This window comes from Strix uralensis, chromosome 17, assembly GCF_047716275.1.
Source record: "Strix uralensis isolate ZFMK-TIS-50842 chromosome 17, bStrUra1, whole genome shotgun sequence".
Taxonomy (NCBI): Eukaryota; Metazoa; Chordata; class Aves; order Strigiformes; family Strigidae; genus Strix; species Strix uralensis.
The window spans coordinates 16,276,093-16,299,681 of NC_133988.1; the positions used below are offsets into that span (position 1 = coordinate 16,276,093).

General features: G+C 49.2%; 1 protein-coding gene across 12 annotated transcripts in view; it reads right to left on the reverse strand.

Moving 5' to 3' along the window:
• Nucleotides 1–850: 850 nt before the first annotated feature.
• The window catches only part of SSH1 (slingshot protein phosphatase 1), a 40,875-nt gene continuing 18,136 nt past the window's right edge, over nt 851–23,589 (reverse strand). For 2 of the 12 annotated variants that reach the window (XM_074887620.1, XM_074887617.1), the window contains 14 exons: nt 20,319–20,422; nt 18,532–18,596; nt 17,790–17,911; nt 16,057–16,167; nt 15,574–15,642; nt 15,078–15,143; nt 13,560–13,754; nt 13,224–13,317; nt 11,781–11,909; nt 10,566–10,612; nt 9,056–9,202; nt 8,232–8,432; nt 6,206–6,812; nt 851–5,749 (listed from right to left, as the gene is read on the reverse strand). In XM_074887620.1, coding sequence (XP_074743721.1) covers nt 4,475–5,749; nt 6,206–6,812; nt 8,232–8,432; nt 9,056–9,202; nt 10,566–10,612; nt 11,781–11,909; nt 13,224–13,317; nt 13,560–13,754; nt 15,078–15,143; nt 15,574–15,642; nt 16,057–16,167; nt 17,790–17,911; nt 18,532–18,596; nt 20,319–20,422 — 3,232 coding nt within the window. In that variant the 3' untranslated portion in view covers nt 851–4,474. The other 10 variants (XM_074887619.1, XM_074887627.1, XM_074887623.1 and 7 more) reach the window with 10 other exon arrangements.

The following is a 23,589-nucleotide window of genomic DNA, read 5'->3' on the forward strand; positions in this document are numbered from 1 at the left end:
CACTGACATGTTCCTCCCTGAAGCCGCTCTGAGAGCGAGAACAATCCCAGGCAGCAACAAGGCTCCTCGCAGGCACCCGAGGCAGACGCCTGCTGTTTGCCTTTAAAGGCAAAATTCGGTGAATGCCCGGGAAGGGCTGATCCCACCTCGGGTGGATCATGGGGCGGCAGCAGGATCGGCTCGGGGGGGGGGGGAAGAGCCGCATCGCAGGATTTACCTCCTCAGCTTCCACACACCGGGGCTCTGCTCCTCGGAGGAGACCGCAGCTCGGGGCTGGGGGAATTTAAAGGCCCATGTTGCTGCGGTAGCACCAAGCCCCTCTCCAAATAAGTCGAGGGCTCAGCGCGGTGCAGGCATTGCTTTACGCTGCCAATGCCCACGCGGTGCTGGGGAACACACGCCGGAACGCCAGCAGCTTAAACCCAGCTGGGGTCTCTGGTCAGAGGTTAGACAGAGGATTACAGGTTCCGTTCTGCCTCCAGGACTGAAGCATTGTTCTATTTCCTTCCCTTTTTCCCTTAAAAAACCTGCAAGTGAGCCCAGGCCGCGGCTCGGGTGCGTTCTGCAGCACTTGCCATCCCAGCAGGGCAGCTGACAACGCATCCAGCGCTGCAAGGACACAACCGGGAGGGACAAAGGCAGCTCCCGATGTGGCCTTTGGGGGTGGCAGAAAACAGCCCAAAACAAGGGGAGCGCAGCCAGGGCAGACACGAGGAGATAACGCGGGAGCCGGGCAGCGGCTGCTGCTCCGATAATACGTACCCAGCACCTCCTTTTCCTCCCGCCCCCTCCGGGCCTGTTCCCTGCGGCCGGGCTGATCCTTCCCCACTTCCAAAAAACACTGCAAAGCTCGTTTGTAAAAGGAAAACAAAAAAGTTTATTTTTCCTCACAAGAAGCACATAAAATATACAGTACATTTTTACAAACAAAAGTAAAAAAAAAAGTGCATTATGCATCCCTTACCGCGAACGTACAGTACAAAAAATACTGCGTATTTAAATATAAAACCAGAATTAAGAAATACCATGAAATAAAAGGAACGTTGTTGTTACGGGGTACAGCAATCACTGGAACGGTGACACGTTACTCACCCACCCTCCTCTCCGGCTCTGTGGTCACCTCCCGGGAGCCGGCGGGACGCGCCCGAGCGAGGCGAGGACGAGCGGGAGGGCGGCTCCTGCCACCGCACAGACCGACAGCGCCCGGCCTGGCAATAAGGTGCCAGTTTTGTGCATTTCGGGTTTTCTGACAGAACGTGACTGGGTTTGGGATTCACACCCGGCGCTCGGGTTGGGATTCGTGTCCAGAAGGCGGCGGGACGTCTCCCCAGAACCCCCCCTCCCGCCCTGCATGCGTTTCTGCGGCGCTGCATAGATAAAGGGGGGGCCCTGGGGGCTGCGGCCCTTTGGTTCAGCCGTGAGCGGAGCAGGAGGGAAGTGGCGAGCGGCACTGAGCTCAGCGGGGCCGCCAGTGGTAACGCAGAAGTAAGAACGGTCTCACTGCCACCGGAAACACCAAAAGCACCAAAAAAAAAAAAACCAACCAGCAAACAGCAGAGTTTAACAGCTCAGCATAAATACACAGTATTTGTAAACTATTATTAAGGCACTCAATTGTAAAAGAACAATTACGATACGTGGGAGAGGACAAACACATCTACCTTCTCATGCAACGAATCTAAAGAAGTCTGCAAGCATCACAGCTTTGGCTACAAAACCCTTCGAAATGGCACACGAGTGCTTCCGGCGCACGGTGGCTTCGAGCCCGAACCCCCCCCAAACCGTGCCGCTATCCCGACAGCGTCGCGACGCCGCAGCCCCCAGCCCGATGAGCGAGAGCCGAATCCGAGCGCCGGGCAGGGGGACGGCGAGCGAGGCCCCGGGAAAGCAGGGGTTTGTTGGCGGCAGAGCTTGGCAGGCACTCAAGAAAACAGGAAGGAAATAGATTATGTTCGCTCGCATCAGTTAACGGAATTTTTCTGAATTTATTCAAATCCAACCCTCACTTCTTCCCTTGCCCGGGAAGCGTCTGTGGCACTGAGAAAGGTGCCGGTGTAACGTAAAACGGAGAAAAATAAGGGTGCAAGTGGCCCTCGCGAGCCGTGCTGGGATCGACGGCAGAGCCTCGCCAGGCCAGGGCCACACGGGCCCTCCCAGGCAGCTGCTCCGAGCCCCAGGGCCACCAAACGGCCCCAGGGCCACCCACCCCATCACACAAATCAGATTCCGGGCGTAACCAAGGATAATCGTAACGATATGAATGGAGGGAATTTATCGCAGGAGATGGGGATGCGCAGCCACGGGATGCTGACAGCGGGCAGAGGGTATTTCAGTCCGGCTCGGAACACGACCCAGCGTCTTCTCAGCCCTAAGAAGCAAAAGCTTGCGCATGTTTTTCAGGGTTTCCTCACCGCAGCAGCTTTTGCTTCAAATCAGCTTTCAGGGGTGAAACGGGAAGTGGTGCCTTAAGCCAACAACGTACATTGAATTTAAGACTCTTTAAGGAGGGACATTTATTTACTGATTGCCAGTCCCTACAATTCCTCAGGTTTAATATAAAAATGTGGGGTCTTAGCTTAAGGAAGAAAAGATGAACTCTGGGCATTTAGGAGATTAAAACACATGGCTCCCTTTCTCAAGGCTGTGGATATTTGATCAGTACAGACTCAGAATGGCTCCTCTCTCCCCTGCCTCAAAGAGGGGATTTTCAAGAATGGCTTTTGATGGAAATTCTAAAACATGAGCGAGCTCACGCTCCCAGCCTGGTCGTTATATGAGCAAGTCCACCCGTTTGCCTCCGCTGACCTCTGAGATCTGTTCTAACCCCAAAGCCTGCTGCAAACTATCACCCCGAAGGCACAAGCAGCCAGCAGGGATTGCGGTGGGACTCGGAGCACGTCCCCTACGCGCTTCTCAAGCTCTTCCCTCCCGACGTGCCAGTGCACCTCGCACAGAGCGGTCCTTCACCTGGCTGCCCGCCCAAAATACTGAGAAAACGTTCATTTCATAGAGCACCTGCCAACTGCTGCGTTTCCAGCGTCCCCCACGGCAGGACAGCACAAGGAGCAGCGCACAGTAACGCTGGTCTGAGAGTGATCCCCAAAAGCCAGTGTCCGTGTGGGGAGGGACGCGCTCCCCGTGCGCCCGCCAGCCTTCCTCCCGCAGGAGACCTCGCCTGCACCTTCTCTTTGGAGAGCGCCTGTATTTCTGTTTGGCTGCTCCCCACCCCTGCCCCAAGAGCAGGATTTACGCTTCGTCGCCCCGGGCAGGAGGTTGATGCAGCCCCGCAAGAGCTGGGACACGGACACCCGCGCTGGGGCCGCCCAGCGTCAATAGTCCCCCGCCCCGGACTGCGTCAACAGGCCACCGGCAAACCAAGGAGGCAGGAATTGTTCTACCAAACCAACAGCAACGATCAGAAAAGAGACACATTCACCTATCACCTACTGGGATTTCAAACGCGTGGGACACCGGGAGTGCCGGCCCTCCCGCTGGTTACCAACACCCCAGCGAAGAAGGGTCCCCACGCAGGATCCACGACACCGACACAGCATCACACAAAGCTTCACTAGCCTCCACGGGCACTTACTGGCCAGGCTTGTCACGAGTGATCGCAACATGACAATACACGACAGCAAAAACACCCAAAGAACATGACACCTCTCCACCTGAGTGTAAGCCCGTGACAACGACACAGTCTGGGGGTCACCCCGGCCCCAGGAGGAGGCTGTGACGAGTCGCTCGGTCACGCAGCGAAGAGGGACCAATGCCAGCAGGTCACAGTCCACACCAACACAGCTCGACACTCCTTCACATCACAGCCAGGTCACGCGGCGCCGTAAAGCCTCCGGCCCCACGCTCCTCCCGGCCTTTACAGTTAAGGGAAAACCTTCAAACAACGGTAAGTACTGTGGGAAAAGCCTTTTTTTAAAGGAAAAAAAAAACCACAAACAACAAACCAAGACTAAAAGTCAGCAAGAACAGAGGTAGTGTTCATGTCACCATTTTAAGGATTTTTCCACAAGTGCCCTGTTTTAACTCAAGACTTGTGTTCTGTAAAAAAAAAAAAAAGTCATGACTAATTATTTTGTTGAGTCTTTGAAACAGGATATTTCAGCATTTTATATATATAGATAGATAGATAAATAGATACAAATATCTATCTATATATACACACACACAAAACCACATTCTTATACTTGGCGAACAGTACTAGAAATAGCATCCTGCAGGACAACAGGCAACTCACACACAAAGTCCTCTTCTAAGCCATGCAATACATTTTATTTTCCCTTGTGCCATTCATCATGACCCATTATGGTTTTTTTTCTCCCCACTTCGAGTACAAGGAGGGGAAGAAGAGGTGGCATCAGATGAACTACTGCAAGTCAGATGGTAAAACTGCATCGGTGCAATGAATAAACGCCGTAAAAAAAAACCCAAATCCACCTCCCTGCTCCCCCCGCAGAAGGCATCAACTTTTGCCCATCCAAAGCGTGTTCTTCAAGTTTCCGACCGCTGGCTTCGCTGCCAGCTTGGCGGCGACGTCTGCGCTCCTCAGCGTGGGCTGTGGCTCACAGAGCACAGAAGACTCGCTTGAGACAGCCTCTTTTGAGTCCGTCACGGTTGACACATCCATGTCACTCGATAAGTCCTCGGAGGACAAGTTCAGACATCCGAGCTTGGCGAGAGAGTTGGACCTTTTCAGAGGAGAAGACACAGTCAAGCCGGCCAGCCGCAGCCTGGTCTCGATCTCCTGAGTTCGCTGCTTCACCAGGCCGGGTTTGCCCCGCACGCTGTGGATGCTGTCACTGCTGGAGCTGCGCGTCAGGTTGGAGCTCCGGGAGGAGGAGGGGGTGTAGCAGATGGTCTTCAGGAAGTCCTTGGTGAAACTGCTCGTGTGCTCCAACCGACACATGACAGGCGTGGAGGTTTTCTGAGAGATCCCCTCCAAGACGCGTTTCACCTCTAACTTCTCCACGTCGTTTTCTGAGTCTTCGGGGATCAGCGGTGCCGCTCCCAGCAGAGGCACGAGGCCGTGAGGCGGAACCAAATCCTCGCTTTCCTCCGCAATGCTGGAGTCGACCCTGCTCAGGGGGCTGTCTCTGAGCAGCGACGCGGCGGCCGAGGGCAGGCTCTTCAGCCGCTCCAACTCTTTGGTGTGCTTCCTCACCAGGCCCGCCTTCTGCAGCTGAATAAGAGACTCCTGGTGCTGCATCAAGTAACTGTTTGCACTCGGCTTTTCCAAGTCTTTGCTGAACAAGTACTTCAGCTCCTTGGTGGGTTTGCTGTCTTTTCTGGCTAGAGCCTCTTCTTTTACCACTTCTGCGTTAAGGAGGCTCCTCTCACAGTGCGAGTTTCTCCTGGGCAGCAGAGTTCTGACTGGGGTTCTTGGTGCATCTTTTCCTTTCTCCAAAACGCCACAGGGTTGATTGAGTGATTTGCAAGTGCCAGGCTCCAGTATACCAGTTCCTGCCGACAGAGGAAGCGCAGCCTCGTTATTTTTAGTTCTGATGGCTTCCTCGGAGTGTGTCTTGCTGGGCAGGTGGTCAGCCAAGTTGGAGTTGATGTGGGAGAGGAGGGCTGGCTGCGTGCAGATGGTGGTGCTGCGACGCGCGGTGCTGGCGTTCAGCTTCTCGCACTGCTCCCCAAAGGAGTCGGGGGACAAACTGCCCGAGGAATACATACAGTCAGCGCAAGACTGATAGGAAGGCTTGACCTTACTGAGGATCCCAAACACGGCGTCGTGCTGCAAAAAAAAGAAAAGAGGTACAGATAAACGTGCATCAGCAATCAGCGGAGCGAGAGGCACAGACCGCAAGATAAATTTACAGCCAAGCAGATTTGAAACGAAGCCCGTCTCCACTTCTAAGGCCCTGCAGCAGGAACAAAAGCCGCGTACTTTCTCAGCAGACAGTTATCTTCAATGGAAGAATACCTACCGTTTCAAGCGATGGTCATGCAAGCGAGTTGCCCAAAGCAGTTTACAGGGCACCCACGTGTGTGCGCTTGCTCTCGGGCATCTAAATCCACAGCTCGGGCAAGCAAAGCCATGTTCAGAAGCACTTCGAAAAGGAAGAAGCTCGTCATGGAATGAAAGGCTTTATCCAAGTCAAATGAAACTGTGTTATGAAGATGAGAAGAGCAGTTTCACTTGCAGTAGAGTCAGCCATGCTAATCACCTACATTTCAACTCCATACGCACCTCAAAATCCTCTGGGCAACTCCTTTTGCTGTTGTTGTTATTCAAGTTCTCTCTATTAAGCCTGCTCTCCTCCTTGTGCGTGGACAGACGCCGCTTCCACTTCTCCATCGGATTTTCCTCCCTGACGCCGTCCTCCCCCGGCTCCCCAGGGCCCAGCACTATCCTTCCCTTCCGGGGGCTGAAGTCCAGTTTCTTCTTCACCTCCTTCTCAGTGAAGTTGCTCAGCTCTGCCGTCTCCAGGGCTTTTCCCGTCTCCGAAGCTGCAGATGGAGGTTGTCCCACCAGCAAGGCAGCGCGCTGCTCCGCGAGCGCTTCCCGCTCCAGCTCCTCCACGTGGAAAAACCCGCCCCTGTCCCCGGGAATCTTGTTCTCCAGCAGCGTGTCCGAGAGGCGACGGAAGCAGTAATTAAACCCCACGGACACTTCCGTGCCGGCGCGGTTGTCCAGGTACGCCGACTGCGAAGGCGTGTCCAGGTCAGCCAGGCGGTTTTCTAGGTCGATGTCCAAGCTCTCGAGCAAGAAGTCGCCCGACCCCGGGGTGCCGTCTGTGTTCTGGGGGAGGTTGCTCTCTGCCTGCTGCTTCCACAGCTTATTGTGGCGCTGCTTGCTGGGGGAAAGGACAAAGACACCAGTGACTCCCACTGAACTGTAGGATGCTCAGTTCCAAGAACATTCACAGAATCCCAGAATCATCTGGGTTGGAAAAGCCCTTGAAGCTCCTCCAGTCCAACCATGAACCTCACCCTGACCGTTCTCAACTCCACCAGATCCCTCAGCGCTGGGTCAACCCGACTCTTCAACCCCTCCAGGGATGGGGACTCCCCCCCTGCCCTGGGCAGCCCATTCCAACGCCCAACAACCCCTTCTGCAAAGAAATCCTTCCTAAGAGCCAGTCTGACCCTGCCCTGGCGCAGCTTGAGGCCATTCCCTCTTGTCCTGGTGCTGGTTCCTTGGGTCAGGAGACTCATGCCCCCTCTCTGCACCCTCCTTTCAGGGAGTTGCAGAGGGCCATGAGGTCTCCCCTCAGCCTCCTCTTCTCCAGACTAAACCCCCCCAGTTCCCTCAGCCGCTCCCCATCAGACCTGTGCTCCAGACCCTGCACCAGCTCCGTTGCCCTTCTCTGGACACGCTCGAGTCATTCAATGGCCTTTTTGGAGTGAGGGGCCCAAAACTGAACACAGTAAATTCATCCCTTTCCACAACCCGGAACTGAAGGGCTAACCGCTGGGCCCAGCCTGGCAGTCCCACTTGGGCAAAACCAGCTTTAGTGTCAGGATTTTGTCCCTCCCACCTGCCCGCTCCAGTCTCTTTGGCCCAGTGCCCTGCCCCGTACCCATGAGGGGAGCAGCCCTCAGGGGGTGTCCCCCAGGGCAGAGGGGCACCAAGCCCTGTGTCAGAGCAAAACATACTGAACCAAGGTCTCTGCACATCTCACTACACAGTTCCTGCTGAACCAGAGTGAAAAATTTTCCTCCTCTTCCCCCTGTAGAGCAGAGGCCAACAGAGCACGCAGAAACCCTTATGAGATACTACAGCACTTGCAATGACAAAGATTTGTGATTGGCATGGTCACCCAGAGCTGCAAATGATTTGCCTCCAACACTGTCTGAGCTCAGTTCTGCCTCATAAAACAAGAACAATGTTTTGCTGAACAGTACTGGCTGCTGAGAAATACGAAAACCCTCCCCAAATGCAGAGAAACGCTCACTGAATTAAACCGGAGCAGATCTCCCTAGAAGACAGCTAATTTCCATCCAGGGAGGCCTGGCATAGAAAAGGTTTAGAAAAACAAAATTAGCAGAGGCATCTGCCCTTCTAAAGACCCTTCAGACCAGAGCACCACGCACACTCTGCCTGTGTCTCTGAGCACGACACACGTGTGCAAGACATCGACAAAAAACCTACTGCCTGAACAGAGCTTTGGGGAGATCGATTCGCATTTTGCGATACAAAAACCCGAGAGGTTGCCTACAATCGGCTCTTTTACATCCTGCAAGTCCCTTTTCCATTCATCCCGTCACCTTACCTAGCATCTAAAATGCCTTCATACTCCAAAAGCTGTCTCATGAAGCCTGCGTTTGGTCTTGCGATGCTGCGTTTTTGCTTCACATAATTATAAGCCTTTTCCAGCGACCAGCCGAATTCCTTCATCGCGTAAGCTATCACGGTAGATGCCGACCGGCTCACACCCATTTTGCAGTGCACCAGGCACTTGGAGTGATTCTTCCTGCAGAAGGACAAACAGGAAAATCCATCTCATCTTTCTGGTTACGATGCTGGTCGTTACTATTTTACATGGCGGAGGGACAGGACTTTGTCCTCCTGACTACGGCTCAGTATGCCAGAAATATTTTGGATTAAGTGGGCCATGAGAAGAATCCCTCTCCAGAAAAGCTGGAAGTTACAGCTCAATCGTGCTGCTATTTCAGGGACCACCATGAAGCCTCCTGCTTGCCTGAGTCTTTGGATACAGGGATAAGCAGGAATGACCTGAGTGTAAAAGCCCAGCAGAGCCTGACGGGCTCTGTCACCATCTCTTGTCTGCAGACACAGCTGGGGTTAGTCCAACACGGACAGTGTTGGAGTATTTCCAGAACAGGAAATGTCCTCATTTCCTTTTGGAAGCAAAACAAAATAATAATAATTAAAAAAATCACAGGCTACAAACAGGCTAATGCCAGTCCAGGAAGAGAAGTAGGGGGAAGTTCCAGGGACACAGAAAGCCCCTGGCAGAAGCAATAATGCGAAGGTGGTGGCTCCAGCTCCGCGCGGGGTGAAGCCGTGGGCCCGGTGTCACCCCCCTGCCCCGGACGTGCTCTCGCCCGAAGTCGGAGCTCCCAGCCCACTTACTTGGCTTTATTGATGAAGTGGTAGGCCTCGTTCCAGTGAGCCAGGAGGTCTGTCGTCTCCTCGTCGTACACGCGGATGTTGTGATATGCGAACAAACCGGGGAAAAAATTATCAATTTCCCTGGTCACATTCAAAATGTAATCAATGCTGTGGAGAACGAAAAGAAAAATAAAGTTGAGCTGCCGTGGTCGTGAAAGGGAACTGGCACACACTGCGAAGTCCACAAAATCTGACACAACGCGAGCTGTAAGATTTTATCTGCAGCCCTAATCCTGAACCCCTGGGACCCCGGTGACACCGGTCACGCACGTGACATGCGGGGCCCATCCATTCACCTGCCTCTCACCACCACCGGATCCCCTTCGAAGCGTCAAAAGGCCTTGGGTGCAGGAGGGAAAAGTTTATTTTATCCCATCTGCCGAGGCTTTGTAACCTACTCAAACTCCTCACTCTGTGCCACGCGCAGCCTCTGGGATGCTGGAAGAAGAAAAGTGCATTGGCTGCGAGTGATTCGCTTGGGAAGGAGCTGGGAACAGACCCCAGGAATCACAAGTTTCAACTGCAGGCTTTAGCTGCAAAACCATCCTTTTCTCTTCTTTCTGACCAAAAATATGAAATGAGAGTCACATGGTATCTCTTGATTCCTGCCAAATATTACAGCAGGGATTACAATGTACCCAGGGAGAACAAATGCCCATATTGATTTATTACCTCGTATCATTCAGACAAATCAAGGACACAGGATATTTGTTTCAGAATTTGTCCATCTTTGACTTTTAGACACTGCACGTCAAGCTGCCTTCCCCGTAGATCAGAAGTATTAACGCGCTGGTCGATTTACTTGTTCAAAGATGTTCAGACATCTGTTCCCAAGGACTCCAAATTAAACATTTTCAGTCATGCTGTTGAGCAATATTTTTCAGTTTCTCACATCAGGGTTGGTGTACGCCTTGGGCAAGCAGCAAATATTTATATGCAAAATTCTCACTCGTCCAAAAAGCGTGAAAGTAAATCAAGCCAAGAAGTGGTGCGGTGATGAGAGCGTGGTGAAAGACAGCCCTGCAGCGGCCTGTCTGGGCAGGTGAGACGGAGGTTGCTCACCCACAGGAAGTTCTGCTCCATTTAGATAGAGTTTTTTTTTCCTAAGCTTAGTGCTGTAATAGTTGCTCTTCTGCAGCCTGCAGGAATTCACACCTGACACAACAATACGGACGGCCATTGCACGCTCGGCTGCTACGTTACGGGGGGGGTTTGGAGATGTTGAAGTACTTCACACAAACGAGACGTTTTGTTATTTTTGCTCTATGTGCTATTGATAGAAATGAGGTAGGAAAGATTTCTCGACCAAGGTCCTGACGGTAAGTGACCCACATCGCTGGGAATGGGCCCAAACTCATCCCTACAGTCTACAAACATCACATGTCACCTCGAGAAACCTGAAGGTAAGTTAAAGGCAAACGACTGGAGGTTTCAGAGTCTAAGGCTGGTGCTTGAAAGGTGCAGTACTCACCCTGAGCCCTGCAGCTCCTCCAGGTTGGAGGCGTTCCACTCCGAGCCCTGCAACAGCCACAAAACACACATTTCAAAGCAGCCTGAGAGCCTCCCTTCTTCCTAAGGCTCTGTAATAATCCCCCAGCCTCAGCAATCTTCCTTAGCTGCCAACGGAAATACTGGTAATAACCCCCGAAACAGGAACATGGCAGCGGGGCAGCCAGCGCTGCAGCTCAGCACAGAGATGTCCCATCCTGAACAGGCAGGGACCTCCTGAAGGAGGGGACAAGGGCACTAGATCCCCGCCCAAGGAGTCAGTTCTAGGCCATCGTGTGACTGAGCGCATCCCAAATCACTGTCCCTGGTCACTCTGGATTTTTAATCACAGAGATAAATAGTGCAGGGGAAGAGATTACATGTGGTGTGGCTGGGATCACAGGTGTATGAGAAATGAGGCAAGACCTGAAAGCTGTGTGGGTGGTTACACCTTGGGTCCCCCCCATACCTGCAAACCAGAAAGCTAGAAAGGGTTTAAAAAGCAGGTTTTGCCCTCAGACATGAGCACTTCCTCTCACTCTCTCCAGAACAACAACAAAAAAAAGGCCCAAGCATAACAGAGACAAATGTGTTGATCTCAAGCAAGTCTTTGTTCCAGATGGCAGTGCCTGGTTTTGCTTGGAGTACCATCTAGTGGCAAAGGATCAGACAAAGCACAGGTCGCTCTGCTTCTGCGCAAGCTGGAGCAGCACATCGCCCTCAGCCTCACTCTGTACAGCTCTGGCCGTGCCTGCAGGGCTTCACGGGCTCAATCGAGAAAAACAATACAGTCCCCCTAATCAAAGAGCAAATGGCTGTCATGCCGGGGCAGCACCCACAGCCAGACCCTCTGCTTGTCATAAAAGACAATCTCCGTTGCTAGAAATAGAAAATGAACGTGCACAGAGAGAACTCGAGCTATGCCACGGTTTGTCCTGAAACAGGATCAACCTGCCACGAAAGAATCAGTCAAGTCCCAGAAACAAGGATGTAGCTAGAAAAAAGGGCTTCTCTACTGCGGGCTTTTACAAGCGATATAGGTCCTGGAGTAAAGTCTGTGCAAAGGGCGGGATAGCGGCTGTACCTCTCGCTCACGGCAGCCCTGACACCAAACCCAGCTTCCTCTAAGCCCAGTGACTTGTCAGATCACTCCCACTGAGCCTCCTGCTATTCTGGAGCTCCTAACACAGCAGCTTACCAGATATAAATGATCAAAAATTAGAGACGGTTTGTCCATCTGACCCAGGATAAGCAGCATTTCGTTGTCTATAAATTCCTTGAATTCCTTCAAGTTGCAATTCATGTGTTTCTCCAGCTCATTTCGTATCTGCAGAGCAGAAAACAAAAGATGCCACCTAGAATCACGTCTGTCCAGCAGAAACATTTGTTGGCGCTCCTTTGCAAAACATTTTTTCTGTACTTCATTAAAAACAGCAAAAGGGATTCGACCTTTAGGAGACAAGGAATCTCACTACTGGCATCTCTCCAAGTATCCTAGGCCCCCAAACTGAAGATCTGTAAATAAAGCTTCAGATAACATTAAAAAAAAAAAGTATTTGGGCTTCTTAAAAATAATTCGAGAGATAAAAAACAAGACCTTGGAGAGCAGCTAACAAAAAAATGTAAAACCCATTAGAAGCAAGGAGTGAATAATGGCAGCAGCGTTGGGGAAGAGAGAGCTATCCAGTCCTCTCCCATTTTAAAAGTCCTACAGTTCTCACTGCACCTCAGCTTTGGGAAGGTGCAAAGCAAAGCAGCACAACTTTGGTTAACCCACTGTGGAAAATGGTGGCAGCAAAATCGAAGCATCTTGACTGCACCAAGAATTAAGAACACGTACACAGACAGACGAGTTCTCAGCTTACACCTACAACTGGTAACACACAAGAGATCCGAAGGCCTCAGCGCTAAGCTTTAGGAAGGAAAGTCCTGCATGTTAACACCCCCCTGGACAAACAAACAAAAACCCAACCCTGAAAGAACTATTTCCATTTGCTCTGAATACATCTGAACTGCGGCTGGATGCATTTACACTGGCCTTTGGGATGGATCCAAACTCGCTTTCATCTTGACTTGTGATTTTCCATCCATAAACTCACTAGCCAAACGCTGTCTGCAAGCCCCTCCGATATTTCTTCAGGAGCAAAGAAAATAAAACCTTCAAATGAAGCCAACAGGAGAAAGGAAAGCACATACTTTGCTCTGCACTGTCCGTGGGCAAGTGAAGGTCGGGACACTCATCTAACACCAACTGCCCCTCTTGCCAGGGCTGCCTTTGCTCACGTAATTCCCAGGGATGCACCGAGGAAAAAGTGTCTGCAAATTCCCTGCTTGGCCCTGCCTACGTGTGCTACAACCAGCCGCGGTGCAGCATCACCTCTGACGCCACTTTACTGGCGAGGAACCAGGCGTTATGCACTGGAAAGTCACATACTTGTTACTAAGGTCTTGAAAAACGCACTCTGAAGCTGGTATTATCCCGATTTCCCCGCCGGGGAATGGAGGTACAAGCAAAGCCAAAGAGCAGGGCCTTGATGGAATGGCTGGAAATACACACTCAGAAGTCAGTGACACGCAGTCAGCACTCTCTGGAAATGGAGTCTAGCAAGAAGGGTAAGATAGCAGGAATTGTTACATTTACCTCCTTAGAAGTCACATTTTCCAGGTCTTTGCTCATCATGATGCTCCGGAGTTTGGCTTTAATGAGCCGTTCTGTTCGTTCTCTTTCAGTTGGCCTGAAAAGGAAAAGGAGGGGATGTCTCCAAGCTGGCAGGAAACCTACAGCACAACTCATACAGGACAGAGGAGCGGTGGTAAAGACTTGTATTAAAAGCAATTTTTATGAGAATAATGGAAGAAACACATTTGAAGACATTTATGAAAAGAAAGGAAATGAACCACTGGAGGAAGAAAAAGGAGAAGGGGAGATTTCTCTCACGAGTCAAGGCAACTTCTTCTAATAAAATTCAGAACTGACTTGTCAACAAACAGGGCTGGAGAGTCGGGGCGGGTGGACTCCAGGTCCTGCATCGCGTTCCACTCGTTGATGCAGCTCTGGTCGGAGCTGATGCAGCTTTCGTAGTACGTGGCCCAGACCAAGGCCATCCCCCCCGGGAAGTAGTTGTACCTTCTTGCAACTTCACAGGCTTTATGGAGGATCTGTAAAGCAGACCTGCAAGTTTAGAGAAGAAATTTGTGTAGATGTGAGCGGCAGGAACAGGGAGAGCAGGATCTGACAGATTTTCACAGAGAAAAACGGTTTTCAACGTTGTCGCAGTTTGCTTTTTGAGAGCAGATGATTTATTGTATCAGAGTTCAAAGAGTGTACAAACTGCACCTTGGAGGCCTTCTCAAGAGCCGGTCCAAGGCAGAGGCTGAAATCTTCTCCTGATTAACAGGCAAGCACAAGGCTCAAGTCACTCTGGGATCTAATCATTAGCTAACTTGTAAAGCCAGACCAAAGGAAAATAAAGAACATGGACAATTTTCAAACCACCCTCAGCAAGGAGTCAAATGCATATTTACCAGCATTCTTGGCCCCTGACATGCTCCAGGGACAAGGCCCAGATTGGGTCATTTGTTTTTGCAAATTCTAGCATTACTTTTTCTTTCCTTCCCTCCTCATTTTTTTCTTTTTTTTTTCCCCCCCTTCTTTTAAGGCTCTACTCCGAAGATGTCATTGTACTGAACACATTAACCACATCTAAGGTTGCCAACAGGAGGGGCCGAGTTCAAAAATGACAGGAACAAGAGTTTCATTTGTTTCTGCACCAAATCATCCCTAGCACGACATCCTTCTCTACATCTGTATCTTTTCCCCATCAGACGCCGCAAGGACAGGGATCTCTCGAGGCTCCAGCAGGAGCCAGCAAACTGCCCAGGCCAAGAGAGACGCGTTTGTTCTGCGCGGGGCTGGGTAACAGCCTCTTCAAGGAGGAATTTGCTGGCACCGCCGCTGCTGATTCAGCCACCTCTGCTTCAGTGTTTTGGAATCCCTGCACATGGGAGGGGTGACAGGAGCTGAAAGGTGAACAGGCACCCGGGGCGGCACAGAAAGTTTCCGTGCGGCAGAAACCCCAGGCTGGCCCCAGGAACGAGGCAGAACACGGGGAATGCCATCAGATTGGCAACGGGTCCCGACACTCCTCCTTCAGCCAGTTCGGAAAATATGCACAGAGAGGGAAGACTGGGTTTGCAGCCTGATGAATTCAAGTTGGTCTTTCTCATATTTACTCATCCCACCAGTGCCACTTCCCTTATACTGCAGAGCACATCACAGCTCCCAGCTGAAGCAGAAGATCCTGTTTTCGGATCAATATTCTCACAGCCCCTTTGTGCCAGCCCTGCTACCTGCTGACACAGGGAAGCAGCGTCTCTGCAGCATCTCACCGAATACCAATTATGGAGAATGCTAAAATGCACTTTGTTTATTTGTTTTTAATTTATTCACAGAAATGACAGTCTCTTTCTCAATACAGCTAATTAACACACATACCACATGGCTTGCACCGACACCGGTTTGAAGATGTGCATTCTCCCTGCAGTGCTCACGCTGAAGCCACTAACAGAGAGGAAAAAAAAGAAAACCCACTCAGAAACTGCTCTCCTCTGCATCACAAGCTGCACTCTACAAAGAGCTACTGCGAGGCAGCTCTAGGGGCACTCCTAGGCAAAAAGAATCAGGCATGAGCATTTGTATCACCCATTTTCCAACATCCTCCCAAATCAGAGTGGGAAGCAAGCACCTTTCCCAGCGTGGGCTGCCAGGAACGGGAGCTCCAAGCGGGATTTCAGAGGACACTCCCTGGGTAACACAGGTTCCACCGAGCAGTTTGAGGGCAGCAAGACAAAAACTCACTGTCTGAATAAGAAGACTGCAGCCGTGAATCCAAAATTGGAACTTCATTTGCAAGGTGATGGAGAATCTCTCCTAGAGCAGCCCCCAAGTAGGGAAGGACATTCACATTTATCCTTTTAATGTGGTTTCTTACCCATCACCGTCGAGATGGATTTTAGTATCACTCCACAGACGAAGAACCATTCCTATAGTGCAGCTTTTACTGGAAGAGAGATTGTTATACAGGATGTTAAATATAGGCCACAATGCGGTCACGCCAATATCCTAAATTATTAATACTCTTTAATTTTTAAAATCCTCAAGTCTTGCTCTAGTAATTCCTAGTAATGTCTTGGGCTATCAAATGCATAACACACAAGGAGACTGGCAGCTGAAGTCTAAAGGTCTACTCTGACATTAGCATGCCGACTGCTCTGCAGGGCTGGAGAAACGTCACAGAAGCAAGAATCCAAATTACCAGCTCTTCTCTCCCCCTCCAGAGCCTGCCAGAAAGCCCCGCAGTCTTCGCCCCCACATCTTTCCTGCTCTCTCAACCCTCATGAGCTCAGCGCAAGGCGGTTCCCCGAGAGGACGCACAAGCAGATCACAGTGATCTGGCTGCAGAGGTGCAGCTCACCAAAGCGGGGCTGAAAGCAAGTCCTGGTAGGTGGCAGAGCAGCTGCCTGCCCCTTCCAAAGAGCACCCGAGGGGCCTTTCTGCGTGTTCGATTTTCACTTCATCACTCTGGCTGGTAGAAAAGACAAAAAATGGATTTTATGAGTTTACCTAACCCAAAAGAACACTTTCATTTGAGAGAGGCAATCTGGCAAGAAAATCGTACTATAATGGAGGCCAGTAACGTTCAACTAGTAAATAATTAAACTACTGAGATATTAAAGTTTTAAAGGAAATTGGGATGCATACAGCAACAGCCAGTTAGCAAAGAACTCGGGTTTGGTTTTGTTCTTTTCCTTTCTTTTTTAAGCCTTCAGCCGCTTTCTACAGCAGATCAAAGGACTTGACAGGCCAGTTTGAACACACATGTGGACAATGTGCACTTTAGAGCTTTGCGAAAAAAATGGTTTTTATTAAACACATGTAAAAGGAATAAAACCCACAAAAGCGCCCAACTAGTCAAACTGTCAGCAGTCAGAACACTTACAGCTCAGCAGTGACATTTCAGCCCCAACACAGAGCCATGGAGTCACTGATGGAGCTGCTAATGCCAACTGACTTCTTTATGCAGGAGACGTACCCTTAATTAACAAAAAACTTTGACTTTCAGAGGAGACAGTAACTGAACTGGCAGCTAACCTTACAGTTAGAATGGATTTGTCATAACTCTTCCATCTTTCCTCTTGTCTCACATCAATAATCACCAGGAGCAAATTACTGCCAGGTTGTTTCAGATGTGAAGATGACAGAGCCAACATTCACTGCTGTTGCACACTAAGTGTGCCACGAGGAAACTCTCCGTCAGAACTTCCTCTGTTACACAAACAGCAGTTCGTTTAATAGCAGATACAAGAGGCAGCATCGATGCCAGTGACAAGCATCTTACTAGGAAGGCCGGCTACAAGTTTTCCTGCATGTCTCACTGCAGCACAAAAAGCTCCCCCCTTCCACTTAGAGCGCTGGAGACAACCACGGAGGTTTTCCAAAAAGAAAACAAAAGTCACGCTGGCTGCGCCAGCACAACATGGCAGCCTGCTAAATCATCGGAGAACAGAAACAACAGTCTGGAAGCTCTGACTTCTAACTCCAGCTCTGCCAAACCAGCCCCGTCTCTCCGAGCCAAGAGCTTTTCTGCCTTGGTTTACTCACCTAGAACTGGAATAATGCAAGAGGGTCTGCGATAACAAAATATTTTATTTGCCTTTCAAAATATTACGTGCTCTTATCAGTTAGATAAAAGAAACAGCTCATTACTGACACATTTGTTTGTTGGTTTTGGAGGTACTTTTGCAGTATTGTTTTTTGATGTTAGTTGGCAGCCAAGCTACTCCCTCCCCCCAAAACCCAGCTCCATTGCATCATACCATCAACAGATTTGAAGTCTGGTGGATAGAATAAGTTCCAGTTTTGCAAATGTGTCTGCAAGAGCATTTTGTAGTGAGCAGACAGCAAACTACCACAGGTGAGGTAGATGCCACAGCCCTACAGATGAATTACAGAGATCCCAAGGAGACCAAAAGCTTTCTGGAACAAAAATCACCCTCATAACTGGTCAGAAAACTCAAACATGTCCTTTCTCTTGCTAGAATTTGCAGATACATGTAAACCAACTGCTTGGGGACAGTCTGGTGTTGACAGGCTTTCCAGAGAACCCAGCCTGCCCGATTTCCAAGCCCAGCCTTGCCTCAGACATACCTCTCCTTGCTGGAAAAATCCACGCCCAGCAGAATATTCTCCTCTGTGTCCTGTCGTCCACTGCTGTACACAACCACCATGTACCGGACTCGGTCTGTCCACACACTTTCCAAACGGACAGCCTAGAAAAAGGTCATCAAGCTCTGCAATCTAGCTTTTGGACAGTTGTTACTTCCATTGCTGCCTAATATTTTTTTTAAGGTAATTGTGCCCAAAAGCTTTATTTAGCTGCAGTATGAAAGACACAGGGGGAGATGGCCCATCTTCCAGCAAGGCTAGTTGCCAGTTTGACTTGGCATCGGGGTGGGAGCAGGTCAGCAGAGATTACCTGCCCCAGTTTGGACAAATACTACGAAATGTAACCTGAAGATTCTATCTAATCTGCAGATTTCTTTAAAAGAAAGCCCAGCCCCATTTGAATGCAACTTCAAGACTGACTTAAGAGCGTCCACTAGCATCAGCAAGCTCCTGTTTCTTCTCCTGTATATTGTCAGCTGACTGGAAAATTAAACCTAACAAAACACACTTCAGAGAGATCAGTTGCCTGACCCAACTCATTACCTGGATGTAAGGACCAGGGCAAAAGGCATGGACAGGAAAACGCAGAAGGGCTGGCAACCAGCACAGAGTTAATCTGACTCCCAAACCTAGGATTTGCCAATGCTTTTCATGAACCTCTACAGGTCTGTTTCAAACACCTCCAACAGAAAGGAGAGAAAAAAAAAAATGCATCTCTTCTTACTAGTTTGATCCTATCCTCACAGCGAAGGAGGTTGATCATCACCTGGAGGTGCTGCGGCAAATCACCTGCAGAGAAAGCAGAGAAATAATCAGAAAGGGTCTCACTTGCTGCACTAAGAATGGGCAGAGCCTTGACCTTTCATGAAACTGGATGTTTCTAAGTCAAAAAAATACCATTTCAGGGAGGCCAATTAACTCTGCTGTCCCAGAGAACAGTAACAGAAGCAAGCTGCTTGGATGACCATTATCTGGGTGTGTGAGAACGTGACCTTACGGTATTTGGAAGCTACCAAATAAATTGAGACCACCTGTGACTGGCTCAAATGATGACACTCTTCCTGTTACAGCATCTCAGAGAAGACAAAGATATGGGCACTGAGGACAGGGGAGGAAGAGGCAGGAGGAACAACTCTGATTGAAAAAAAAAAAAAGAACAAAGGAGAAAAAAAAAAAACTTTGACTTGTTCGGGTGATGGATCCCTTCTATCTCAAACAAAGTGCTGCTCGTGCAACAAGTCCCCTGAGCTCTAGAGCGGTGGGTACATTTCTGTTCGGTGAAAGCAAGCGAAAGGAACAACCAATCTACAAGAAAACAAAACAAGTTCACTTCTAATAACTCGGTAATGCACTCATAACTTTCCATACAAGATAAAATTCCTTCCGTAGGATGTTTGCTGGGTATATGAAATTGCTGACAATTAGAGAAACCCAAAGCCAAGCTTGGCATTCAAACACCCTCTTTGTGCTTGGAGTGTTTACTAAGCAGCAGACACACAGTACCACACTGTGCCTTTCCCACATGCTCCTGCTCTCAAAATGCCCCGATGATCTTATTTCTTCTTTCCCAGTAATCCCTTATTCCAAAACTGTCAAAGACAGAAGGCATAAAAACACGGGGTAAGTAGAATCCACTTTCCTGAACCCCCTATCTGCTTATCAATCCTCACGTACATTCGCCGTACAACTCCCTGCCGCTTCTTCCCACCAGTCTGGCACACTGGAAGGGACTGGGGGAACAAGGACAGTCTGTTCTTTAACCGTGATAAACTCTTACAGGCCAGATTGTGATGAGTTAACTGAAAAGGGGATTTTCCTGAAACCAGGAAAGGGGATATAAGGAGCTAAGAAATGTACGTCTATCCAGAGACCCAAATCCTGTTAAAATGTTCCTCACTCTTACCGGCAACATCAAACCAACCCAGCAACAGGTAGTTTCAAAAGAACAAATGCTGTCAGCTGGCACCAAAAGTCCCAAGCTTCAGATTACTGGAGGTTGGGAGAGCACTCGGAGAAACGTCCCTGCCGTGCTGAATCAGGACCTCGATTGCTACAGAAGAGGTGCTAGAGCCCTGTGACTCAGCCCATCCAATTTTCCTCCCCACAGGCCAAAGGGCAAAGATCAAATCACTGAAGCACAAGGGACATTTCTTCATCTGCGGCTGCAGGAAACAGGGAGCCATATTCAGCACAGACCTTCTGGCTCAGCAGGCTTCCCTGCCGAAAGAACGCCATGCTGAATGCCGTGATGTCTGCAGAGAATAAATTTCTGCTCCAGTTACAGTTCCGAGATAACGACAGAAATTTAAACAAAGACTCAATAATCATACGTTCCCATTCGAAGCAGGTGGGCTGAAAACCTGGTTTTACCCAGCAGGTTGTACAAGGCCCACTATGACAATTAGAGGAGTCATCCACCCACCCACGTGTGCTATTAACCTGCCCGCACGGACGGGATGAGCAGCAAAGCAAGAGGGAAAAAGAATTTCAGTAGGTGATTTCATCTACTACCTGCATGTTTGTGAGGATGCTGGAGACTTCGCTGGCCCTGGGAGCTGTTTCCTTGTTGTAAGAAAAGGGCTGCGCCTTTCACCATGAAAAAGCTCTCGCTTAGGCTGGAAAACAAATGACAGAGGAAGTCAACTGGAAAGAAATATCAGCAAAAATGCGTGCTCAGGTCTGTACGCCTAGGAAAGGAAGGGCTTCCCCTCACTAAAACGTAGCAGGACTTTGTCATGAGAAGCTGCTCCCAGAGTCTGGTCCTGCCACTTGCACGGCACGGCTCCAGGATTATTCACGGATTATTCACGTGTCATTTCCCACCAACATTTTATTACTTGACCATTGCGGGAGATACTTGCCTGAGCTGTCATGGGCTGAAAATGACTATCATTTGATTATCAAATTCTGCAATTTAAAAACCGTAGAGGGTAAGACTTTTTACAGGCTTAGACCTGTAAAATGACTGAAGATGGGGACCTGAGTCAATCAGTTCCTACTAATTTCAGTTCTTGAGATTTCTTTGGAATGCAAAAACAAGAACATGCAACCATAAACTGTCTGTAGATTTAAAGAGGAAGGGAGGGCAGATGAAACCTGCACATCACAAGAGAAAGGAAACTGCACTGAAACCTCGGGGGAAAAAACAACTGACACAATAGCATAGATTTGGCTTTGCTCTGGCTAGATACAGCCGTCCTGGAAAACACTGCTGATAAGAAGGCAGGTCGCAGTATGTGCAAATACGTAACGATATTTCCACAGAGTCGAATGACACAGAGGCCCCAGAACGTAACTAGAGAGAAGGCTGAACAAAATCAGTAGTTACAGTAAGCACCAGCACAAGCCTAATTACACAGTACCATAACGCGCTCAGGAGCGTTTTAGAAATAGACTTGGACATAAGCGGTAAAGTTCGCATTTCCCACAAGGCTGAAAATCAACATCTACTAAGCTACCTTTTAGTTGGCCACAGTAACTGCTTACACTGCATTTCCTACACCGCGCAAAACATCACAAGAGACATTCCTTGTTACAAAGCCCAATTTTCTGCCGCCCTACGCTTCCAAACATAGATCATCATTAATTACTGTCTGCTATCTACTAAGTATAAATGCTCCATTACGAGATTGTGCTACACGGGAGTTACTTATGCTACAGAAAATGATCCCACAGGAGTTACTACTCCCAGCATTCATCTGTTCTGTACTTTATCCGGGGTCTTTGCCTTTGGGCAGAAGCGAGCACTAATGCTCCGTTCTACCGTTGTGTTTTTGTGCAGACAGACATAAATTTCATGTCTTTTCAGCTTTTGCTGCAAGTTCAGCTTTTCCCTTCTCTGAGAACACAGCCAAAGTTCCCAGTCAAAGCTTTCTCATTTTTCAACTGAATCTTCAAGGTGCAAAGTTCCCAGAAAAATCTGGATCAGGTTTAAATTGGAGATCTCAGCTGCTTTTAAGTGAACTAAAGTTTTCGCCGAAGTTCCAGGCTCCACAAGTCATAGATCAATAAAATGCCAGCAGGACAACTGCACTCTAATTAAAACAAGCTTTTCTCCATTTACACCCCCACAGTATTCTAGCACTCACCACCACTCGCTTCTAGCAAGTTGTGTCAGAGCAGGAGCTGCGCAGAGTTCGCTTGTGATCCAAAACGCCGGCTCCGCTCCGCCTGGCACACACGCTAATGCAAGAACTGCTGCAAATGGGAATTCAGTTCATTCCATAAGTCAGGAAGAGTCTTGTTTCCTTCACACACCAGATCTCACAGGAAAGTGTTAAAAAAGGCCAGGAGTTACACAAAAGCAGTGACGCCAACACCATGTATAGGATATTCAGCTACATACCGGCTTTACGCACACTCATCTGCTTTTTCAGCAAGAGGAAGGGAACGGTTAGGTAACGCACGAGGAGATAAATCACAGTACTCCTGGCCCAAGAATTTTGGGAAATATTTCTTTGGGAAAGTGAAAAAATATCCCAAAGGATATTCTTCTACCCCTAATAAAGTACTGACTGGGATTTCTACAGCAGGGAGAACCTTGGAAGAGACAGAGCTCCTTCCCAAAGGCATCTGCAACTCCTGCTCTGACAGCTCATCTCGCCTGATGTTCTCCTCTCTTGCAGTCAGGAAATCTTTTACAAAAAAGCAGAATATTCCCAGTTGCAGGCAAATAAGAAATCTGCGCTGCAGGAGCAGAAAGCGATTGCAGGAAAAGGACAACCCACATCGCAACATTTCTGTCACCGTGTATCCATCTGCATGGAAATGAACCGGAAAGCAAAGCCAAAGAACCTGTTGAGAGCAAGATTTCGTTTTTAATTTAAATGTTTGTTCCCTAAACTGCGCCCTAACCTTACGAAGCGCAGCTTGCCGTGACTCAGACTGGCTGTGCCTCCCCAGCACTACCCGTGCTCACCCATTTCCACATAAGCTCCCGTTTCCATACGGCCAGCACGGTGCCGTACAGAGGTAACGCATCCAAGCCCCTCTGAGAAAGCTCCTATTTTACACCATACTGAAACAGCAACATTACCCAACACCGTCCCTTATCTCCGCTCTAGGAACACTCTTTGCTCTCAGTTGCTTCATAAAACTGCTCTAAAAGACAGCCACCAAAATACAAGTGAGAAAAAGGCAAGGCACGATATCCCAACCCAGTTTTAAAAAACCCTTTTAAATCTTGCAGTTCCAGTAAACAACTAAAACTCCAGCCTTTATAAAAAAATCTCCTAAAGAACAGAAAAATCCTATCATTAAAGAACATCCCCAACTTTTGACCCTCAGCAGCAGTGATAAATGCCCTAGTAAGCAGCATTTGTTAGCAGCATAAAAACGAGTGGCTTATACATACTAATTTGGACTGGTTTTCTTTGAACAGCAGAAGCATTGTGCTGGCCCAAGCGTCAGACAGAAGTCAGTAAATTCGAAAAGATTCATAACTAGCTGTAAAACTCACATCCTTTTGCTTCTAAACCCATTTAAAAACAAAAAGAAAAGAAGGAAAAGAAAAGGTTGACCGTATATTCTGTGCGGAGCAGAGAAATCGCGTCTGTTGATGCTACCCAGGAACTGGATGACTTTTACAGAACACTTTGTCTTCCACTGATATCCTGGCTTGAAAAAGCACTTGTCCTAACATATCCTGATGAAAGAGGGCCATTCAGGAGGGGGAAAAACCAGCTGAGGCTCGTCTAATCATCTCCCTCCTCCAGACTTGTTTGTTTGTTTGCTTCCTCCCGCATGCTCTGAAGGCAAGGCAGTGCCTATCAGCAACCCCAGC